Source organism: Mesoplodon bidens, assembly GCF_964165515.1.
Source record: "Mesoplodon bidens genome assembly, chromosome: 3".
NCBI lineage: Eukaryota > Metazoa > Chordata > Mammalia > Artiodactyla > Ziphiidae > Mesoplodon > Mesoplodon bidens.
In genome coordinates, this window is record NC_138178.1 from 137858075 (window position 1) to 137881041 (window position 22967).

At 37.1% G+C, this 22967-nt stretch overlaps 1 protein-coding gene across 4 annotated transcripts in view; it reads left to right on the plus strand.

The window, feature by feature from the left end:
* Window positions 1-22967, plus strand: part of MNAT1 (MNAT1 component of CDK activating kinase) — a 220246-nt gene that overhangs the window by 31751 nt on the left and 165528 nt on the right. For all 4 annotated transcript variants that reach the window (XM_081230286.1, XM_081230283.1, XM_081230284.1 and 1 more), the window contains exons 2-3: window positions 14903-15055; window positions 17376-17449. In XM_081230286.1, the coding sequence (XP_081086412.1) occupies window positions 14903-15055; window positions 17376-17449 (227 nt within the window). The remainder of the gene's footprint in view (window positions 1-14902; window positions 15056-17375; window positions 17450-22967) is intronic.

Genomic DNA, 22967 nt, shown 5'->3' on the forward strand with positions numbered 1-22967 from the left:
ACTCCACTTGCCCCCCCGTCCTTGACAATCACCTTTCTATTTTCTGTTTCTCTGATTTTTGAGAAACAGAACTTAGTTACTTCATGAAAATGGATTCATACAGTATTTGTCCATTCATGACTGGCTTATTTCACTTAGCATAATGTCTTCAAGTTTCACCCATTGTGTTGCACAATTTTCTTCTTTTTTAAAGTCTGAATTCCACTGTATGTGTATAACACTTTTTGTTTATCCATTCAACCACTGATGGACATTTAGGTTGTCTCCATATTTTGCCTATTGTGAATAATGCTGGAACAAACATGGGAATACAGATACCTCTTTGAGATTCTGATTTCAGTTCTTTTGGATATATACTCAGAAGTGGGATTGCTGGATCATATGGTAGTTTTTAATTTTTTGGTGGGGAACTGCCACGCTGTTTTTCATCTTTGCTGTACCGTTTTACATCCCCACCAGCAGTGTATGGGGGTTCCAATTTATACATGTGTTCTTTTTCAACTTTGTTCATTTAACATTGTTTTTTTAATAAATTTATTTATTTGTTTATTTTTTGGCTGTGTTGGGTCTTTGTTGCTGCACATGGGCTTTCTCTAGTTGCGGCGAGCCGGGGCTGCTCTTCATTGCGGTGCGCGGGCTTCTCACTGCGGTGGCTTCTCTTGTTGCAGGGCATGGGCTCTAGGTGCATGGGCTTCAGTAGTTGTGGCATGTAGGCTCAGTAGTTGTGGTTTGCAGGCTCTAGAGCGCAGGCTCAGTAGTTGTGGCGCATGGGCTTAGTTGCTCCGTGGCACGTGGGATCTTCCCAGACCAGGGCTCGAACCTGTGTCCCCTGCACTGGCAGGTGGATTCGTAACCACTGTGCCACCAGGGAAGTCCCTAACATTGTGTTTTTGAGTTACAGTTTTGAGATTCATCCATGTTGATGCATATAGTTGTAATTTGTTTATTTCCACTGCTGTATAATATTCCACTGCATGATTTTATAGTATTTTATTTATCCATTCTCCCGTTAATGGACATATGTGTTGTTTCCAAATTTGTTTCCAAATTTTGTTTTGCTGAAGGAAATATTTCCGTAACATTCTTGTACATGTCTCCTGATTCACATGGTTTAGGTTTTCTCCAGGATATATACCTAGAATAGAATTATTAAGTAATAAGGCATGTGCATGTTTAATTTTACTAAGAAATGCCAAATTGTTCTCCAAAGAGGATGTCTAGTCTACACTCCTATAGGCACTGTGAAAATCTAGTTTTCTATATCTTTGCCAACATCTGATATTGTCAAATTTAAAAATTTCTAAAAATTTTTAGATGTGAAATGGTATTTTACTTTGATTATACAATGTATTGCCCCAATTGTTCATCTTTTCATGCTTCTTGGTAGTTTCTGGTTCCTCCTCTGTTAATACGTGTTTAAGGTGAGAATCTGACCACTTTTTGCTCCATTTTTACTGCTGTCACCTTGGTTTGAGTACCTTCGTCTCTTGTTTGGATTATGATACTAGCCCATGACCCAGTTTACATGCTTTTGTTCATGCCCCTCTTGTCTATTTCCACACCGCAGCCAGGGTGATACTTTCAAATAAATAATTGATGTTACTTCTCTGCTCTAAACCCTGCAGTACCTTCCCATTTCACACACAGTAAAATCCAGGGTCCTTATACATAGTGTCTCTTCTGTCTTATATGATCTTTTTCCAGCCTCTTTGATAGGCTCCATGAGGGCGGTGATCTTTGTTTTGCTCACTGAGGCAACCCCAGTGTATTCAACAGTACCTGTCACATAGTAGGCACATATTTATTGAATGAATTTGGATTTGGCAACAAAATAAATGCCATTTTTACGGTATGTAGATTTTCCTTAAGAGTATTTTTGTTTTCTGAATAAATGGGAATTTTCTGTAAAACAAAAGAAAAATGGAGAGCAATTTTATACTTGCTTTCATTTATGCTGAATGGTTTTATTTTCCCTTGTTGAACACTTGTTTAGATGAATTAGCGCATTTTTAAGGGGTCTAATATTACTTTTGATTATATGTTTTATAATGTATCTAATTATCTAATTATTTAATGATAATTAGATAATTTAAGATCACAACTAGATATTTAGATCAGAAAATCAGATTGCATTATTGGTTTCATCACAGAGATGACCTCATTTCATGTTAATAACAAATGAGACACTCTAAAAGTAAAAAGTCAGCTTGAGAGTTCTTGGTTGTATTCTAGTGCAGAATGTGGAGTGCTAGGCTGCTAGCTTGAAATGAAGAGTAATTCCAAGGCTCTGAGATGGCTGAATAAGCGGATGAAGAGACAAAGGCAAAGTTCAAGAGGTATTGTTTTTAATGAGATTAAATTGTGTTAGACAGTAGAGGAACTTTGAGAGTTGGAGCTGGTACGTTTGATGTAGTGAGTGGAACTTTATTGTACCAAGGTGTTACATTCATTCAACTGGTATTTGTCCTGAAACACAGGGCTTGGGATACGGGAATGAGCATAACAAATGTGATCCCTCTTCTTGTTGAATAATCTAGTAGGAGAGACAGATATTAAACACAATTAACAAATGTAAAATTATTGATTTTGATAAGTGGGCTACAAAGAGCAGGATGTGTGTCAGTTGGAGTTTAGTCAGGAAAAAAAAACACCCTGGTTATTTTAAGCCATTAGGAAATTAATATGGGCAATTTACAGACTTACAAACCTGTTAAAAGGACTGGAGCAGTAAGGGAAGGGCAAATGCTGCATTTCAGGAAGTCAGGAGAGAGCAGGAATTGTAGCAAAACTGCTGTAATCTGTTGTCTGTATCATTGAAGTGGGTGATTCATAGGAGAACACCTGAAATCTAGTTCCGAGAGTCACAGTTAAAGCCATTGTACTAGATGTGATCATCTATGGAGGGAGAAGAGTGCTCAGGATGTAACTCTGGGTACTTCAACTTTTAGACATCTTACAGATGTGGTAAGAAGGTATCTCTAAAGAAGAGACATTATCTGATGGATAAAATCTTTTAAAAGATGGAGAGGTCAATTTCTAATAAGAATTTTGGTTATATTATGGCACAAATGAAGGACTTAGCCTTGGATAAGAGGGACAGTTTTTCAGTAAGAGTCTTTGTGAACAAATGACATTTGGTATGAGTCTTGAATGCTGAGAACAGTCAGCCATAGGAAAACTGGGGAGAAGAGAGTTTCCGGCCCTGAAACTTGAATGATTTTGCATGTTGGAAGGACCGAAAGAAGACAAGGGTAAATTGGTAGGGCATGAAGCTGGAGAATTAGGTTGGGGTCAGACCATGTAGGGTCTTCAAGGCTCTGGTAACACATTTTTATTTTACGCTCTTTAACATGAAACACTATTGGGTCATGAACAAGGAGGTGAAATGAGCTAATTTCTAATTTAAAGAGATTATAGAGAATAACTTTGGGAGAAGGTGATGGGTGTGCGTTGGGGGCAATAGTGGAAGCAAGGAGAACAGTTGGCAAGCTGTAGCAGTTCTTCAGACAATACATGACAGTGGCTTGTAGCAGTGGAGGTGGCAAAAAGTGGATGTCATTTAGCATGTATTTTTGGTGTGGAGTCAGTCGGTCTTGATATCAGTTAAATCAGGGGTCCCCAACCCCTGGGCCATGGACTAGTACCAGTCCGAGGCCTGTTAGGAACTGGGCCACACAGCAGGCGATGAGCGGCTGGGGAGCCAGTGAAGCTTCATCTGCTGTTCCCCATCGCTCGCATTACTGCCTGAACTATCCCGCCTGCCCCGCACCCCCGGTCCGTGGAAAAATTGTCTTCCACTAAACTGGTCCCTGGTGCCAAAAAGGTTAGGGACTGCTGAGTTGAATGTTACTGCTTCATGCTTGTTCTGCCCAGACACCTTCAGTGGTTTGTTTTGATTTGTTATAAGATTCTGAGTCACTATTCAGCTCAGTTATTTATAGAAATATATTCTAGTGGAAAGATTAGGATGAGAAACTAAGTAGACTTAATAAGTGTAACATCCATACAAATGGTTAGATGGTTGTGCCTAGTCTGCTGAATTTAATGGTCTGGGTTCCGGACAAGACCAGAGAAGTCTGAGAATTCATTCTATTGGCAACAGCCCAAGGAATACTGAGCAGGCCTCAGGATCTTTGCTGGGCCTAACCTGGTGATATTGGGTTTGTTTTGATTCTTTATGTAAGATCCTGAGTCACTGTTCAGCCCAGTTAATGCTTCATGCTTGTTCTGCCCAGACACCTTCAGTGATTCAGTTTTGGCTGCAAACCTGTGAGGAGGGATTATTGACCATGGTGTGAATTGACAGTTGAAATCTGGGGACCCAAAGTGATACTACATTCCTCTTATTAGAATGAGGGTGTATGAGAATCAGATTTATTATTATCACCTAATAATAAATAGCGTTTTGGCTCAGATTTAGCTCACAGCGGGTCTGTGTTCTCACCTGGTAGTCATTTCCTTGGTTCCCAAATGTATAATGGGAATGGACATACATGGTGTTTGCCAGAACTCTCAGATTGGTTGTTACCAGTGGGGTAAAGGCTATCATAGTGGGGAAGATCAAGCACCAACCTCTAAAACTGTACCTTCCCCCATCCTGGGAGGGACAGCAGTTCATCTAGTCTGGGGTTAACATACATTCTGAGTACAGGTGTGCTTTTCCTGCTCATAGGGCTGTGGCCAGCACTACTGTCTGAAGACTTAACACAGTGTTTATTTTACCAATACGGTATCTTGAGCAACATTTTCTCTTACCAAGAGTCTCACTCTGTAGGAAAAGATATGTGACCGTGAGCCTAAGTTCATGAATTCACTGGTCCTGACACTAACTGCTCCACTTACTCGTCTGGATTGGTAGAGCAGTTTTAATGAGCTCATAAATGCAACTAAGGTGCTGGATTGGAGGTGATACTCTAAAAGGGTGGACACCAATCCTCCAGGGTGCTTTCTGTACCCTAAATAGTCATACGGATATGACCATTATTTTGGGCATCCCTAACAGGTAAAATACATCAGTCCTAGAACGAAGAGATGGAAGTGGGAGTGGGTTCACTTAATGTTACACCCAGTCATTACTTGGGGAATTTGTGCTTTCCATCCATGTAACTTTAGGCTCTGTGGACTTAGAGATCCTTGTTTCTGGAACTGAAAGTGCCCCACGGGGGACAGGGTAAGAACTCCATTAAACGTTAGGCCATGCCTGCTGTCTGGTAACTTTGGGGTCCTTGTGCCAAAAGAAGAAAGGAAAAAAGGAGTCATCATCTTGGCAAGAGTAATTGACTCTGATCACCATCCCAATGAGGTCAGGGAAGAATATGGCACTTAAGGGATCCACTAGGATATCTCTTGGTGCTCCCAAGCCTACTGTAGTAAATATATAAGTACAGTAGCCTCAACTTAAAAAGAGAATGGTAAGCAGGCAAGCTGCCTAGACCAGCAGAAGTGCTAGTAGAGGGTGAGGGGAAACTAGAGCAGGATGACGAGGATCAGTTATGGCCAGGAAATCAATGGCAGTATTGGGGCTGTAGTTTGTCCCTTTCTCTTGAAGGTTTCCCATGGAAACTAAATAAGTAGAATCCCCAAGAAGCTGTTCCCATCTAGGGTGAACTTAACTCTAAGAAGCAAGTGAATTTGCATGGTGCAATTTGCTTGTTCACATAATCCACTCATTTTTCTATAGCACTGTGTTACTGATTTGTAGAACCTTTTTATATAGTCTGAATATTATTTTTTATGTATGATGAAAAGTAATTTCCTAGTCTGTAGTGAGTGTGTAAGCCATATTGTGTCCCCCAGCCTCCCATAAAAGCTTTTAATTTTGATAAAATGAAACTTATCAATCTTCTTTACATGGTTTAAAGTGTTTTAGTCACTTTTAAGAAATCCCTGCCCTGATGTCATAATTTCTCCTGTAATCTCTTCAGTTTAAAGTTTTTTTCTTTTATGTTTAGATCATTTATTCATATGGAATTTCTTTTTGTTGATAGTGTGAGAAATAAGGATCTAGTTTTTTTCCCCCTTCATCTAGAAAGCCAGTGGTGTCCTAACCACTTATTGAGTAGTCATTCCTTTCCACATTAATTTGCTACTTCTTTCCTTTGTAAGGTTCCCATGGATGGATGTATTATTATTATTTTTGTTATCCTCTATGCTGCTTTTTGTGGGAGGGGGAGGGTGTGCTGTGTGGCTTGTGGGATCTTATTTCCCTGACCAGGGATTGCACCCGGTCCCTTGGCAGTGAAAGCTTGGAGTCCTAACCACTGACCACCAGGGAATTCCCCTCTATGTTTCTTTAACTGAAGTATATTTGGTCCTTGCAGTGTGCTTGGTATGTTGGTGGTACATAAATATATAGGTATCTTTTTGGAATGTCAGTTTTACCTAGAGAATATGAAAAAATTTTTGAGTAATTGAATAACTGGGAATTATTTGAAGACATCTTTCAATGACAATAAATAGGATTGTATTGTGGAGTCAAATTGAGTTTTTATGAATTTTTAAGATAAAACATCATAATTTGAAGAAATGTTGACCTTATGGGGAGACCATTTGAGACTATGTCCCCAGTCTTCCAGGTGGTACATTTTTCTCTGCCATTTAAGAGTACTTTGATGGGAAAGGGTGAGAAGGACTGCTTTACATCCTTACATTAATTTTTTTCCCCAAAGTGTTCTGTTTATTGTTCCATGTATAAATTGTGAGTATTTACACCATTGTTCTTGCTGTGATTTCTGCCTGGAATGTCATCCTTCTTTTGTACTTCAAAGCCATCAAATTCTTCAAGGCCCAACGCTGTTCAGCCTGTTTTCTGAGTCCTTCTCCAGCTGATCCTTGACACTGCCTCCTTTGAACTCTGGTCCTTATTAGTTCTTCTTTGCATTAAGTACTAGTTGTAATAGCTAATGTTTATTGAGAGCATACTATATGCCTGGTGTATTTCTAAACATTTTAACTGAAATTAGCTGATACAAATCTCATCAACTCTGTGAGGCAGATCTCTACCTCCCTACACCTCAACCCCTGGAAGATACTATTTTTCTTTTTCACAAGGAAGTTGAGGCACAGTGATGGTTAATAATTTGTCTAGGGTTGCTGGCCTAACAAATGACTGAAGAGAAGGAGGCAAAATGGCTCCAGAATTTGTGCCCTTAATGGTGCTCTAGTCCCTCTCAGCTGCTCAAGGAGTGAATCTACTACTGTTTTGACACTTAGCAGACACAACCTTGTCCCTTTGTTTTATGGACCCTTCATCTTGCCATAGGGTAACATAAACCTTATAATTCACTGCCAAATGGATCTAAACCTTCTCACGCTAAGTAGTTATATGATGGTTTGGATACTCTAGCATCACGGATAATGCTGTGAGATTTCCTGGATCTGAATCTGTTGGGTTTGGCCAGATCTGGAACATTCAATTGGTAGAAAGATGCCCAGAAATGCCCAGAAATTAGGCGGCATAGATTTCTAGCCTGTACTTAAACTATGACCTTTGACAGGTCATTTTGTTTTACTCCCTGTGGAAAGGGGAAAATAATATCTAACTCAGCCTTTATTTTTTATTTATTTTTTATTATTTTTTTTTTTTTTGCAGTATGCGGGCCTCTCACTGTTGTGGCCTCTCCCGTTGTGGAGCACAGGCTCCGGACGCGCAGGCCCAGTGGCCATGGCTCACGGGGCCAGCCGCTCCGCGGCACGTGGGATCCTCCCAGACCGGGGAACGAACCCGTGTCCCCTGCATCGGCAGGCGGACTCTCAACCACTGCGCCACCAGGGAAGCCCTAGCCTTTATTTTTTAATCATGGTCTTTGTATAGATTTTTAAGCTTTTTAGAAGAACAGTTGTATGCATTCAAAGTAGTATCATACTCATAATTTGTTAAAATAGCATTATGTTGGTACAAATTCAAAAGAATATATTATCAGCATAGTAAGATTGAGAAACAAAGTTCTTAGCAAAATGTCTTTTTTCTTCTAAAGGACCCTCTCTTCCTCTGCATACCTGTATATATTTTTGTGCATACATGTATGTGCTTGTATGTATATATGTTTAACTATATGTGCTTCTAAAAGTATTGTACCAATTTTTTCAAATGCTGAAAATGGTATATTTTTTCTGGGCAAAATTACCATATTATAGAAACTTTTGAAGAGATCCTGGGGGTCTGTGTCTTCTTATACTTTGTGTTGCTAATCCCATCTGTCATAGAGCCTTCTATATCACATCCCTAAATATAATATCATAGGCTATAATATTCTTTTTTTTTTCTTTGGTCATGCCACATGGCTTGTAGGATCTTAGCTCCTCAACCAGGAATTGAACCTGGGCCCTTGGCAGTGAAAACGCTGAGTTCTAACCACTGGAACACTGGAGAATTCCTGTGGTTATAATATTCTTGATTGAATTAAAGCATTAAGGGTAAGTCTGTACCATATATAAAGTTTGTAAGTATAGGTGATATGGAAAATTTAAACTGATAAACATCAGTTATATTGAGAGAAAATATATTCTTATTTGGAAAAAAAATTAACAACTTGTGTAACACCCCAAGGTATCTAGAATTATCCAAGTGGGAAGAAACCTTAGATATAAATTAGAATTTGACTTCCTCATAGTTCCTCATATTGTAAGAGACAAAGCTGGGATGGCAACCTAGGTCTTATGATTACCAATGTGAGGTTTAATTATATCATCATATCTTTAGTAAATCACTTCAGTAAGTAATTTTTATGTGGTCAGTGGTAGCTTTATCTTTTTAAAGAAGTGTATTCTATAGAGAATGGATCTATGGATACGGGGGAGGGGGGAAGGAGGATGGGATGAATTGGGAGATTGGGATTGATATATATACACTACTATGTATAAAATAGATGACTAATGAGAACCTACTGTATAGCACAGGGAACTCTACTCAGTGCTCTGTGGTGACCTAAATGGGAAGGAAATCCAAAAAAGAGGGGATATATGTATATGTATAGCTGATTCACTTTGCTGTACAGCAGAAGCTAACACAACATTGTAAAGCAACTATACTCCAATAAAAATTAATTTTAAAAAAGTGTATTCTAGAGTTAAAGAGTTGTCTTTGGTAAGAAAACTACCTTTTACGTGGTAAATGCAGGATTTATCATTTAAGGAAATGCATTCTAGAATTAAAAACTTCCATGGCATGATCTTAGGACATGTAGGTAGTTTTTCACAGTGGTTTCACATATGTCCTCTCATTTGAGTAACATTTCTGGAAGAGAGTTAATTTAGGGATTATTATTGCTTTTATGGGTAAGGCAGTTGAACACTTAGCTTTTAAAACAATCTGGGGAACAAGTCTCAAGCTTGTCTATTATTTTATTAGTTGATTTTCCTTAGTGTTTATTGGATATTTAAAATGACGAATTGAAAATGTTAATAAACATTGAGCAAACATTGATGTACTTTGCTTTTAAAAACAAAAAATGACAACATTATTATTTTTTATAGACTTAATTTTTTTGAGCAGGTTTAGATTTACAACAAAATTGAGAGGAAGGTACAGAGATTTCTCGTTTACCCATTATCAACATCGTTCACCAGAATTGTCCTTTTTTTTGTTTTTTTCTTAATACCAAGGATGAACCTATATTGACACATCATTATCACCCAAAGTCCATAGTTTACTTTAGGATTCACTCTTGGTGTTGTACATTCTATGGGTTTGGACAGAAGTATAATGACATATCCGTCATTATAATATCAGACAGAGTACTTTCACTGCTCTAAAATTCCTCTGTGCTCTGCCTATTCCTCCCTCCGTCCACCACAACCCCTGATCTTTTTATCGTCTCCGTAATCCCTTCTCGGCCTTTCGGCTAAGATCAGGTATATTGTCTCCGTAATTTTGCCTTTTCTAAGATCATATAGTTGGAATCTTATACTATGTAGGCTTTTCAGATTGTTTTCTTTCACTTAGTAATATGCATTTAAGCTTCTTTCATGTCTTTTCATGGCTTCATAGTTCATTTGTTTTTAGTGCTGAATAATATTCTGTTGTCTGGATATACCACAGTTTATGTATACATTTACCTGTTGAAGGACATCTTGGTTGTGTCCAAGTTTTGGCAATTATGAACAAAGATTCTATAAACATCTGTGCAGGTATTTGTGTGGATGTAGCTTTCAACTTCTTTGGTTAAATACCAAGGAGCATAATTGCTGGATTGTATGGTAAGAGCATGCTGTGTTTCATAAAGAACCATCAAACTGTCTCCCAAAGTGACTGTACCATTTTGCATTCCCCCCAGCAATGTCTGAGAGTTCCTGTTGCTCCACATCTTTGTAAGCATTTGGTGTTGTCAGTATATTGCATTTTGGCCATTTTAATAGGAGTGTAGTGTATACCTCATTGTTTTAACTTGCATTTCCCTGATGCCGTGTTATGTGGAACATCTTTTCATGTGTTTATTTGCTATCTGTATACAGGCATACCTTGGAGATATTGTGGGTTCAGTGCCAGACCACTGCAATAAAGTGAATATTGCAATAAAATGAGTCAATAATTTTTTGGTTTCCCAGTGTGCATATAAAAGTTATGTTTACACTGCACTGTAGTCTGTTAAGTGTGCAATAGCATTATGTCTAAGAAAAAGTACATACCTTAATTAAAAAAATACTCTATTACTAGAAAATGTTAACTATCATCTGACAATGCAGTTGCCACAAACCTTCAGTTAGTAAAAACCACAATATCTGCAAAGTGAAATAAAGCAGAGCTCAGTAAAATGAGGTGTACCTGTGTCTTCTTTGGTGAGTTGTCTGTTAAGGTCTTTGGCCCATTTTTAAAAAAAAATTATTTAATTAATTTATTTTTTATTTTGCGGTACACGGGCCTCTCACTGTTGTGGCCTCTCCTGTTGCAGAGCACAGGCTCTGGACTCGCAGGCTCAGTGGCCATGGCTCACGGGCCCAGCCGCTCTGTGGCATGTGGGATCCTCCCAGACCGGGGCACGAACCCACATCCCCTGCATCGGCAGGCGGACCCCCAACCACTGCGCCACCAGGGAAGCCCGGCCCATTTTTTAAGAGGTTTTCTCCCCCGTATATTTTAGATAACAGTCCTTTATCAGGTGTTTTTTTTCTCTTGACGTCATCTTTAGCAGAGCCGAAATTTTTAATTGAAAAAAAAATCCAGCTTATCAGTGATATCTTTCTTGGATCATGCCTTTGGTGTTGTATCTATAAAGTCATCGCCATACCCAAAGTCATACAGTTTTTTTTTTGTTTTAATTTATTTATTTTATTTATTTTTGGCTGTGTTGGGTCTTCGTTGCTGTGCACGGGTTTTCTCTAGTTGCGGCGAGCGGGGGCTACTCTTCAGGCAGTGCACAGGCCTCTCATTGCGTTTGCTTCTCTTGTTGCAGAGCACGGGGCTCTAGGGACGTGGGCTTCGCTAGTTGTGGCCCGTGGGCCTAGTTGCTCCGCGGCATGTGGGATCTTCCTGGACCAAGGCTCGAACCTGTGTCCCCTGCATCGGCAGGTGGACTCTCAACCACTGTGCCACCAGGGAAGCCGTGTAGTAAATCTTGAAGTCAGGTAGCATCAGTTTTCCAACTTTGTTTTTCTCCTTCGACATTATGGTACCTATTCTGGTCTTTTGCCTTTTTATATAAACTTTAGAATCAGTTTGTTGATGTCCATACAGTAACTTCCTGGCAATTTGATTGGAATTGCATTGAATCTATAGATCAAGATGGTAAAAATTGACAACTCAAAATATTGAGTCTTCCTTTCCATGAACTCTTTCTGTCCATGAATATGGAATATCTCTCCATTTATTTAATTCTTTTTTGATTTTGTTCATAGGAGTTTTGTAGTTTTTCTCATTTGTACATATTTTGTACAATATCTTGTACATATTTTGTTAGATTTATACTTAAACGTTCAAATTTTGGGGAGCTAACATAAATGGTATTGTGTTTTTAATTTCAAATTACACTTGTTCATTGTTGGTACATAGGAAAGCAGTAGACTTTTTGTATATTGTATCCTGCAACTTTGCTATAATCACTTATTAGTTCTAGAAGTTTTTTGGTTGATTCTTTTGGATGTTTAACAAAGACAATCATGTCATCTGTAAACAAAGAGAGCTCTGTGTCTTCCTTTCCAATCTGTATATCTTTTATTTCCTTTTCTTGTCTTACTGCATTAGCAAAGACTTCCAGTATCATGCTGAAAAGGAGTAGTGACAGTAGGAGAGAGTGAGAGTAGGAGACAGTCTTGCTTTGTACCTGATTTTAGTTGGAAAACTTCCAGTTTCTCACCATTAAGTATGAGGTTAGCTGTAGGTTTTTTTCTATCTAGTCTTTGTCAAGATTTTTAATTGACTTGTTACCCCTGGAAAAAGAAGAAACAAGCTGATTAAAAATCTTGACAGAGGAATATAAGCAGTTAAATATTCTTGAGAGAAGAAAATAAAATCTAAAAATAAGTCGTTCAGAGAGAAAAGAGGGCAGGAACCATTCTGGTTTTTAAAAACAAAAGAAAACCATAAAAATATCTTTGGGAATGGGTAATAACTGAGGATTTGGGCTTTTTCAGCAAATTTTCCTATGTTCTGCAGAATATAAGATTTTGTTTGAAAAAGTTCCTAGCACTCTTGGAGGCAAAAGATTGCCCACATACTGCTCTTTTGGTTGCTCTGCTGCCAGATGAAGTGAACTAGCAATAAGGAACTTTTTCTTCTGTTCTTTTTTTATATGACTAGTTTTCATGTATATAATCTGTAAATACGTATATTGTAAGTATGTAGAAAAAGATCTGGCCCTGTAAACATGGAACTTAACAGTTGTATGTTACATGTGGGAAGTGAGATGTAGAACAGAATGAAGTAGAACTTTGAGTTTTTTCTCTATATATTTCTACATTTGAGCTTTAAAAAAAGAATTATTTGTTCTTTTAGCAATTAAAATCAGAAAGGGAAAAGTATGGGAAAATAAATTATTAAAAGAAAACCTTAATACTGTTGAAATCCTTATGATTTAAGGTAGATTTTTGAAAAGTGGAGATGCAGAACTGACGGTGGTAACAAATTATATGTCTGAGATTACAATATGACTTGTAGAAATATTAAAGTGTATTACCTTGTTAACTGAATTATTGACTGAGTCTACTCTCCAAGACCTTGAAATATAGAATATTCTATATAATGGCTCGATGGTTTTGAGTATTTCAGATGGCTCCTTGCCTATAACTATCTTTAGTCAGTGTAGTTCTAAAGTGTGCTCATTTTCAACTTCTCTAGTTGGATTTAATTTCCTCCAACCACAAAGATTAGGCAAAATGTACCACTCCCAATCTTCCCAATCCCAAATGAATTTTCTGGGGTTTTGTTGATCTTGAATAATGTCAACTATGATCTCTGTTCTCCCTCTTAGGGATTTTTTGCCTCTATTTTTTGATGGATTTTTTTCCCCTCTACTTTAAGATAGAAATATGCAAAGGTCAATGTTAGTATTTTACTGATAACTAACCTTAAATATTCTTATTTATCTGTATCATTCTTCTCATTTAGCTTATTCCATAAGTCAACTACATATTTGGAAGAAATCAACTTTTCCCTTATTTATTAGAATTTGTCCTTTTTTTGTGTGTGTGATGTGATGTGTTTAGAATAATAATAGTCCCAATTCCGGCCCTCCATTCTAGTGGAGGTTACAGAAAATCAACACATAAAGAAAGAAATAATTTCAAATAGTGCTAAGAAAGGAGTGATTAGGGTTGGTATGGCCCTAATATATGGAGTTGGGCAATATTACAGCTGGAGGACTACATACCAAAATGTTTAAATGTTTGAAAGTATGAATCAAGCTACATCTTTAGTGCAGCCTTAGTTCCAACGCTGCATCCTGAGTTCCCAGGAACTTGAATCTTTAAGACCCACAGGCTAAAGCAGCTACTTTCTTCTGGTCAGCCTTTCCACTTGCTAGTCCGATTACTAGCATGGATCTGCTAGGGCAGGGCGGGGCAGGGATGATTGGGTGGTGCCTGGACCCATCTAAAACAGTATATGAACTGATACTGTCAATTCGCAGGAATCTTAATTCGCAGGAATCTCATGAACCTTGCCAGCTCCTTTCTTTTCCATCTGAAGACTTCCAGGAAGTTCTAAGTTCTTCCCCAAATTGTACTACCCAAGAAGGGAGGAAAGAAGGGATGGAGGTATTTGGGAAGCTTGGCTTGCCTGGGCAATCACTTTGGTGAATTTAGGACAGCCAGGTTTAACTGATTAAAGATTTTATAAGTAGCCACTCTTTCTAGGATTTCTCAGGGCAGAAGCTGTGGTGATTTTCTCTTCTCCACATATACTAGGTCACTCTCAGTTCTTTATCCTCTGGCCTGGGTGCCTCCTTCAGCTAGCACCTCTCCCTTTTGAGTAACTGCCACTTACTCAATTGCTAACAGAACTTTAAAAAACTTCCTTACAAAGGCTGAAAGGGGGAAAAAAGTTTTTGTTTTAGTGATTATGATATGCAGGGTTCTCTAAAGTGCAGGCCCCTGCCAGGTCTAAGGGTGATACTGGACTGAGAGTGGAGTTGACCCTAGACTGCTCTTTTACGTGCCTCTTTGACTTCCCCCTGTCCTGCTATCTGAGTCCTCCCAGGTCCCAAATCAATTTTTAAAAACTTGTATATTTGTTTAATTTGTAAAACTAAACTGGTAACCCTTGGGACACCTATGTCTGAAGTAGGCTCCAAATGAAAATGAACTTTTTTCCCAAAGGTTTTTAATAAGAGTTTAAGTAGCAATGATTAATTTTCCTGGCCCCCTGCAGCACCCCCCCCAAACAAAGGAACACCAAAACAAAGGCAAACTATATACAGAGTTGTTGCCGATTTGAATACTAGCTTAAAAGTTATATTTTTTCTCCTTACAGGTGTGAAAGTTGCGTGGATTTACTCTTTGTGAGAGGAGCTGGAAACTGTCCTGAGTGTGGCACTCCACTTAGAAAGAGCAACTTCAGGGTACAACTCTTTGAAGATCCTACTGTTGACAAGGAAGTTGAGATTCGGAAAAAAGTGCTAAAGATGTAAGTGTTAATGTTTGAATGATTCAGTTCACAAAGAGGACTTTAACAATTATTTCTGTAACTGATATAATTATTTACTTGTAGAAATGTGGACAGTTTGGCAAGTGAATAAGTATAAATTCATCTATGTAATTGTTCAATGTTAAAAAATTTATTAAGGTCTTAGAGAGCTCAGTAATATTAATTATCTAATCTTTTTTTAAATTTGTCTGCGTCAGGTCTTAGTTGTGGCACGTGGGATCTTTTGTTGCATCCCGCAGGCTCTTCGTTGTGGCGTGTGGGCTTCTCTCTAGTTGTGGCATCTGGGTTTTCTCTTCTTCAGTTGTGGCATGCAGGCTCCTGAGCGCGTTGGCTCTGTAGTTTGCGGAACGCAGGCTCTCTCTAGATGAGGTGTGCGAGCTCAGTAGTTGTGGCATGTGGGCGTAGTTGTGGCGTGCGGGCTTAGTTGTCCCACCGCACGTGGGATCTTAGTTCCCCTAGCAGGGATTGAACTGCCATCCCCTGCATTGGAAGGTGGATTCTTTACCACTGGACCACCAGGGAAGTCCCTAATTATCTAATCTTTGTTAGAGAAGTGTAAATCTTTTTTATTAAAAAATTAAAAAAAAAATTTTTGGCCACTCCATGCGGCTTGCAGGATCTCAGTTCCCTACCGGGGATGGAACCCAGACCACAGCAGTGAAAGCCCAGAATCCTAACTACTAGGCCATCGGGGAACTCCCAGAGAAGCGTAAATCCTCCAAATTGATGGCTTCACAATTTATTTGCTTTATTTATTCTTAAATTTAATTACTAAATATATACTGAGTACCTACTCTGTTCGAACAGTGTTATACATATTAGGCCCTCGAAAGGCTTACGGTACAGTGGCTTGGATAGCATAGACATAGACAGTAAAACAGGCAAACAAAACAAATGTGTGATTATACATTGAGAAAAATGCTATGAAGTTAGGGACTGAATGTTGTTGTGAGTCAGTGATGTAAGGTAAGGCCTGAGGAGGTAACATTTAAGTTGAGATTGAAAGCTATTAGAGAAAAATCAGCATTAGCTACAATTTATTTTGATAGATCTCTCTGTGTGTATGTGAGTACATAAATATTTCTAATATTCTTTTTCACTTATGATTTAGTTTTTTACTCTTTGTTAATAGTTTTGGATTTCATTTTATCTGTACTTTTGTTATAAGCCACTTTATTGTTTTTTATTTATTTATTTTTTGTTCTTTTTTTTTTAAACATCTTTATTGGAGTATAATTGCTTTACAATGGTATGTTAGTTTTATTGTTTTTTAGGTTTAAAGAATTAATATCTATCTATCTAGGTGGTCTACATTTCAACCTTGGTCACCAATGTTTTAGTGGCATCTTTCTAGGTACTTTACAAGATAAAGTGTTACTTTATCAATACCCCAAGCTACTCTTTTAGTTTTTGGATTGCTTATGGGAGATAGTCTCTCTTAGATTCTTATCTTTTTCATTAAGCCCTCTCGTTTCCTAATTCTTCACAGGCACACTTACAATATTTATAGATTTTCTTGATCTAGCATCCTTTAGACTGTAACTGTCATGAAAAACAGGCAGGTGTCTTTTTATTTATTTATTTTTATTTTTTAGAGAAACATTTTATTTGTTTATTTTATTTTTAAAAATTTATTTATTTATTTATTTATTTATTTTTGGCTGTGTTGGGTCTTTGTTGCTGCACTCGGGCTTTCTCTAGTTGCGGCAAGTGGGGATTACTCTTCTTTGTGGTGCACGGGCTTCTCACTGCAGTGACTTCCCTTGTTGCAGAGCATGGGCTCGTGGGCTCAGTAGTTGTGGTACATGGGCTCAGTTGCTCTGTGGCATGTGGGATCTTCCTGGAGCAGGGATTGAACCCATGTCCCCTGAATTGGCAGGTGGATTCTTAACCACTGTGCCACAAGGGAAGTCCCAGGAAGGTGTCTTTTTAATTAATTTTAGCTTTCTGGAAATTAGTGACTCTATTTATTAGAAGTAAGCAATATCATAATTCCAATGATAGACCTTGTTTAAGCTCATTTCCCATTTCTTCAGTGTCCTAATTTCTTTATTTTTCCCTTAAGTCTTAGGATTTTACATGTTGTACCATTCTCTCCTGATTCTACTCCTCTGTAGTCATAAGAATTTAAGAACAACATTCTTGCTGTAGTTACAAACCTGGTGTCAAGAAAACTGTTTTACGCCATAAGCAGTCCTTTTTTATGTATCATGTATGAATTAGTAAGATCAAACAAACCAGTTAGTTAATACTGAAAGCAAATGATATGGAATATGTTCATTTTTTTCTTCTCTTAAAGATACAATAAAAGGGAAGAAGACTTTCCTAGTCTAAGAGAATATAATGATTTCCTGGAAGAAGTGGAAGAAATTGGTATGTTTTTAATGCTTGTACTTTTGGTGTGCTAACCTGTGTGCTTTTATCTTTTAGAAAGAAGATTCTTTCTTTTAGAAAGAAAAAAATATTCAGTTTTTTAAGAAATAGGGTTTCCATGAACTGTATCCATGGTGACTAAAGCCATATGTTGTTTATCATCATTTATGCTTCTGTGCATGCAGTAATTTGAAAATACTTTGAAACAGTTGACTGTTGAAGTGACATTCTATTATTCATTGTTATTCTAGAATCTGAAGTTAGAGTAATCTTCATGCTTATTCTTTTTTTTTTTTTGCGTTACGCGGGCCTCTCACTGTTGTGGCCTCTCCCGTTGCGGAGCACAGTCTCCGGACGCGCAGGCTCAGCGGCCATGGTTCATGGGCCCAGCCACTCCACGGCATGTGGGATCTTCCCGGACCGGGGCACGAACCCGTGTCCTGTGCATCGGCAGGCAGACTCTCAACCATTGCGCCACCAGGGAAGCCCCGTGCTTATTCTTTCTATTGTGATTAGTCAAAAAGAAGCTTTCATCAAAAGAAAGTATTGTTTCTGTTTTTTAAATAAGATTTCACAGATGTTAAAAAGTCTGAATTTGTTATACATCAATTAAAATAATTAATGTTGTTTTTTAAAAACTTGCCATAATATTACCATAGGTTTGGAAATAATACAAAAATTAGAGACTATGAAAATTAGAACAAGACTAAGAGAATTAAACAGTTATCTTTTTATTCTTCTCTCAAACCTGATAGCCAAGCTATACTCACATTATTTCGTATTTAAAATATGATTATAATAAAATTTATCATTCTTTAAAATATTTATATATGGTAAATATTTAGAAAATTCAAATTCCTGAGGAATGAAGTATTCTAGTTCCTTTAATTTCTTTATTAACTAAGAAAAACCCAGAAAATCTTTTGTTTCACCTGTTATTGAAACTTTTCTAAAATATCTAAGTTCATTTATTATATCATAGCAAGTAGCATGTACAGACATAATTTAGGCTTTTTCTGGGATCTTTTAGTGCCTTGGAGCTATTGCTTTTTTATTCTAATTGTATTCATTGTACTTTGTATGTAGTCTTAGCAACCATGAATGGCTATGAACTTTAGCTGAAAAGATGGTAGAATTGGGAGTGCTAAGACAAAGTAGAAAAGTTAGGATATAGACTGAGAAGATAAACTGAAAACAAATCTGCAAGAATGGGCAAGTGTGCAGGTATGTAGAAATCTGACTATACTTAGATATTTGGTTTAGGACAGGCAGTTGGACACCAAGCCGGAAGACAGTCAGCTTACATTTATTCTGAAGGCCGTGTTGTTATTCAGAAGTCTGGTCAGGCAATAAAGGAAAAGGAGATTATAGATGTCACAGAGCAAGTTGAATACATGGTCACAAGTCCAAGCAGGCAGGTAGGATAATTAAAAGAAACTGATGGACCAAGAAGGTGGGGAAGATGGGATCTTGATTCTGGAACAAGGTTTTAGTTGAGCCATGATTTTAAGAAATACATGTTTTTTGCAATGAAGTTTGAAGATATGAACAACCTGAGGGCCCATAGGTAAAATCATGTCCAGAAGTGGGAGCTAGGATTGACAGGTAAGAGCAAGTCCAGATATTAGGGCTTACAATATGCCATTTTTTCTTTACCAGATAAGGAAGCTGGCTCAGAGCATTTAATCTGAAACTGATTCTGCTATTATGTATTGATATATTCACAAAGGACTATCTTTAGTTGCATTATGTTGACGCTCTCTTAACAAAACTCCGCTTAATTGACTCATTGGAGTAACTGATATTTCCCAGTCCTTCTGTAACATGTACTGACTGATGATCAAAGCGTAATGAATGCATGATGAATCTTGTCCATTAGAAGATTTCTATACCTCTGTATTTCTCTCACCAGTTCAGTTATATATTGAGTTGGTTGTACTGGTAACCAAACCTTCTTATGCCAGTTGTACTTGTTATTGTAATTAATTTAATTAAGTAGTTTATAAGATTGGGAAAAAATTACAAACCTCTAGAAGGATTCTAGTTCTCAGGTCCTTGGTCCATTTTAAAAAGATGGAAACTGAGCAGTATAAATGACAGGTATGGTTTATACAAGAAGGAAGCACAATTCCCATTAAAAACTGTACCTTGAGTGTGTGTTATTACATTAGAGAATGACTATACACTTACTGCATATGCTTTAAGTTAAAGTGTTTAAGGAGAGTGTATGTATGTTTCCCTTCTTTAACAGACTTTTCTAAGTAATCAACTACTGATCCTGATCATGTTGGACAAAGAGCAGTTCTGCTGCATTTGAAAATATTGATGAAGTTTGGGACCTCGCTTCATGGACTTATAGTTTATTTTCTGAACTTTAGCTCAATTCAACAAATAGTAATTGTTCTAAGTGAACTATTTACTTGCTGAGGATATATGATCTTTGTGTTCAGTAAGTTCATACTCTAAAGGGGGAGATAATTATAATTTAATGTGAAAGCAGGGTAGGCATTTATTTATAAAGTGTTTCAGGAATATAGATAGCAAAACAGTTAATTCAGCATTAGGAAATAGAGGTAAAGTTTGAACACATTTGAGTTCGATCTCAAAAGATGAATAGTAGTTTACCTGGTAGAAGGAGGATGGAAGAACATTTGTAGCAAAAGACAAAGTCACAGAGATATAAAGGTGTTGAGCATGTTGGGTAATGTAGCAAGTAATCTGTTATAGGTAGGTAGACATGGGGAATGACTAGAAATGAGGTTTGAAAAACAGATTGGACCTGGGTTAATGAGGGCTTTGTAAGCTAGACTGTAAGGGTTAAGATTTCATTCTATGGCCAGTAGACAGCCAGCCGAATACTGTGATAGTGATGTGAAATATTGACAGGAGATACTCGAGGCTGGGAAACCATTTTTTAGGGGCTGTAGCAGCAATTTGGGTGAGAAATAATGAGTGCTTAGAGTAGGCAGTAACTGAGGGAGGTAGATAAAAGGGATGTTTTAGAACTAGAATATTCGAGTGACTAATTTCGTGTAGGAAGTGAGGTTAGAAAGAGCAGGCAAGGATGAATTGCAGTATTCTGACCTTGAGCAGTTGCTGGTGTTAATCTAGAAAATAAAAGTGGGAGAACTGGCATTATTTTCCATTGTTTTGTTTTGTTGGGTAGAGAGTATGGAAATGAGGGTAAGACCAGTTTTAGCCCTCTTAAATTTTGTTAGGGTGTGACTGCACCACTTAGTTATGTGTCATTGTTCTGATTGTTATGGTATAAATAAAACTTTCTCTTTTTTTTTAAACTTCCTTTTAAAATCTTGTTTCAGTACCTGTTTACTTTGTGTCTTATTCCTTTTAAAGGTGATTAGTTGGATGTTTGTGGTATCTGTATTGGCTATCTCTGTGTTAATCAAAAGTATAATTTTCACAACTCTTGAGACAGGCATTTTAATCCCTGTTTTGCATATGGAGAGGGGGCACAGAGAGTTTAAGTATTGTGCTGAAGATCACATTGCTAGTAAATAATGGAGCCAGATTTTGAATATGGGTTTTCCTCTCTCAGAGCCCATGAAAGTGCTTAGTAGTCTCAGAGAATAGTTAATAGTCTGAGTCTAGAACATGGGATGCAGATTGGTAGAATAGTGGGAGATGAGAGAAAAAAGTAGGTTGGAGCTATATTTTGAAGGATCTTAAAGAAGTTTGGAAGGAAGGAAGGAAGGTAGGAGGGTGATACTGAAGATGGTTAGAGTGAAAGGAATAGAGTTGGTAGGGTGGCTAAAGGACTCAGTGTTTGAGGATTTATAAATTGGGGATTGGTCATTTTGTTATATAAATTTCATTATGAATCCTTTGAATATCATGAATATAAAAATTTTAAAGTAGTAGAATTTTGAATAATGGCATAAAAATTACAGTAGAGGGGGCACACATGAAGATGAACTTTCTTATAGCATTAATAATAGGCTCTTTTCTGTGGTTATGACAATCTAAACATAAAAATTCTTGTTCCTTTTGGCCTCAGGGATTATCTCAAAGGTTTGTCCTTAGTTTCATAATAAACATTCTTTTGGTTCAGGGTATGCTTATTTTAAAAGGGTGAGAAAGTCCTAAAGGCTTTAATTATAAATTCTGGATGTCAAAAAGACTTCAGAATTGTACTCAAATAACATTAAATCTTTCAGAAAATACAATAGGTTTTTTGTTGGCTTTTAATACTTGACTAAAGGCAGGTCAACCTCTGAGCTAAACCAGTAACCAGATAGATAAAGGGCCAAATGATTGTTACGGAAAATTGTTCCTTTTTCTTCAAGGCTATTATACCAACCTGATTCATTGTGGCATGAATGAGACTTGCTGCTTCTGAAATTTTTTCAGAATTGTAATCCACTTTTATGTTTTTTTTCTTTTTTTTAAAGGAAGAAATTTGTATTACTTATGATTACAATTTGTATCTATTATATTGCTGTTACCTTTGCTTTTTCAATTAAAAAATGAAATAAATTAGTTACTTTAGTTTCATTAGAATTCATAAAGTTTTTAATAAGCATAAAAGAAAGAAATTGTCTATAAACAGACAGTTTTCACTTAGAATTTAACTTTACTGTTTCTAGGTTCTATTTAATGGGAAGTTTAAATTAGTACAATGTCTAGCTTGCTGATAAATTGTAATATTTTTTTCTTAAACTGCTGTAAACATTCTAGTAGACTTCAACATAGGATATCAACTTGATTACCTTTACTTGTCAGTAGATTCATACCATAAGAAACAAAGATTATTTTTTCCTGTAGTTTCGCATCTGCTTACTTTGCCATTCTGTATAATTTAGTTCTGTAATTATAAAGCTCATTTAAATTAAATCTATTTATAAAGATAATTATAAATATTAGCATTGATTTATTTTTTATTTTAGTTTCTTATTGAGTTATAATTAACATGCAATATTGTCTTAGTTTCAGGTGTACAACATAGTGATTCGATAATTTTATGCATTATGAAATGATCACCGCAATAAGACCAGTTCTCATCCATCACTATAGAAAGTAGTTACAGTATTATTGACTATATTCCCTATGTACATTACATCCCTGTGACTTACGATTTACTTTAAGTAGGCAGTTTGTACCTCTTAATCAGCTTTACCTATTTCATCCATTCCCTGACCCCCAACACTGGTTTATTTATTTTTTTCCTCTTGTAATAATTCAACAAGCATTTCTTGACCTCTTACCAGATGAGAAGTTCCTGTTGTTTTTTAAATAGACTTTGTTTTTTAGAGCAGTTTTAGATTCACGGCAAAATTAAATGGAACGTACAGAGAGTTCCTGTATACCCCTTGTGCCACACATCCACAGACCTCCCTCACTATCAACATACCCCAGTAGAGTGGTAAATTTGTTACAGTCAATGAACCTACATTGACATATCGTTATCTCCTAAGTCCATAGTTTACATTAGGGTTTACTCTTGGTGTTGTACATTTTATGGGTTTGGATAACTGTATAATGGCATGTATCCGCCATTATA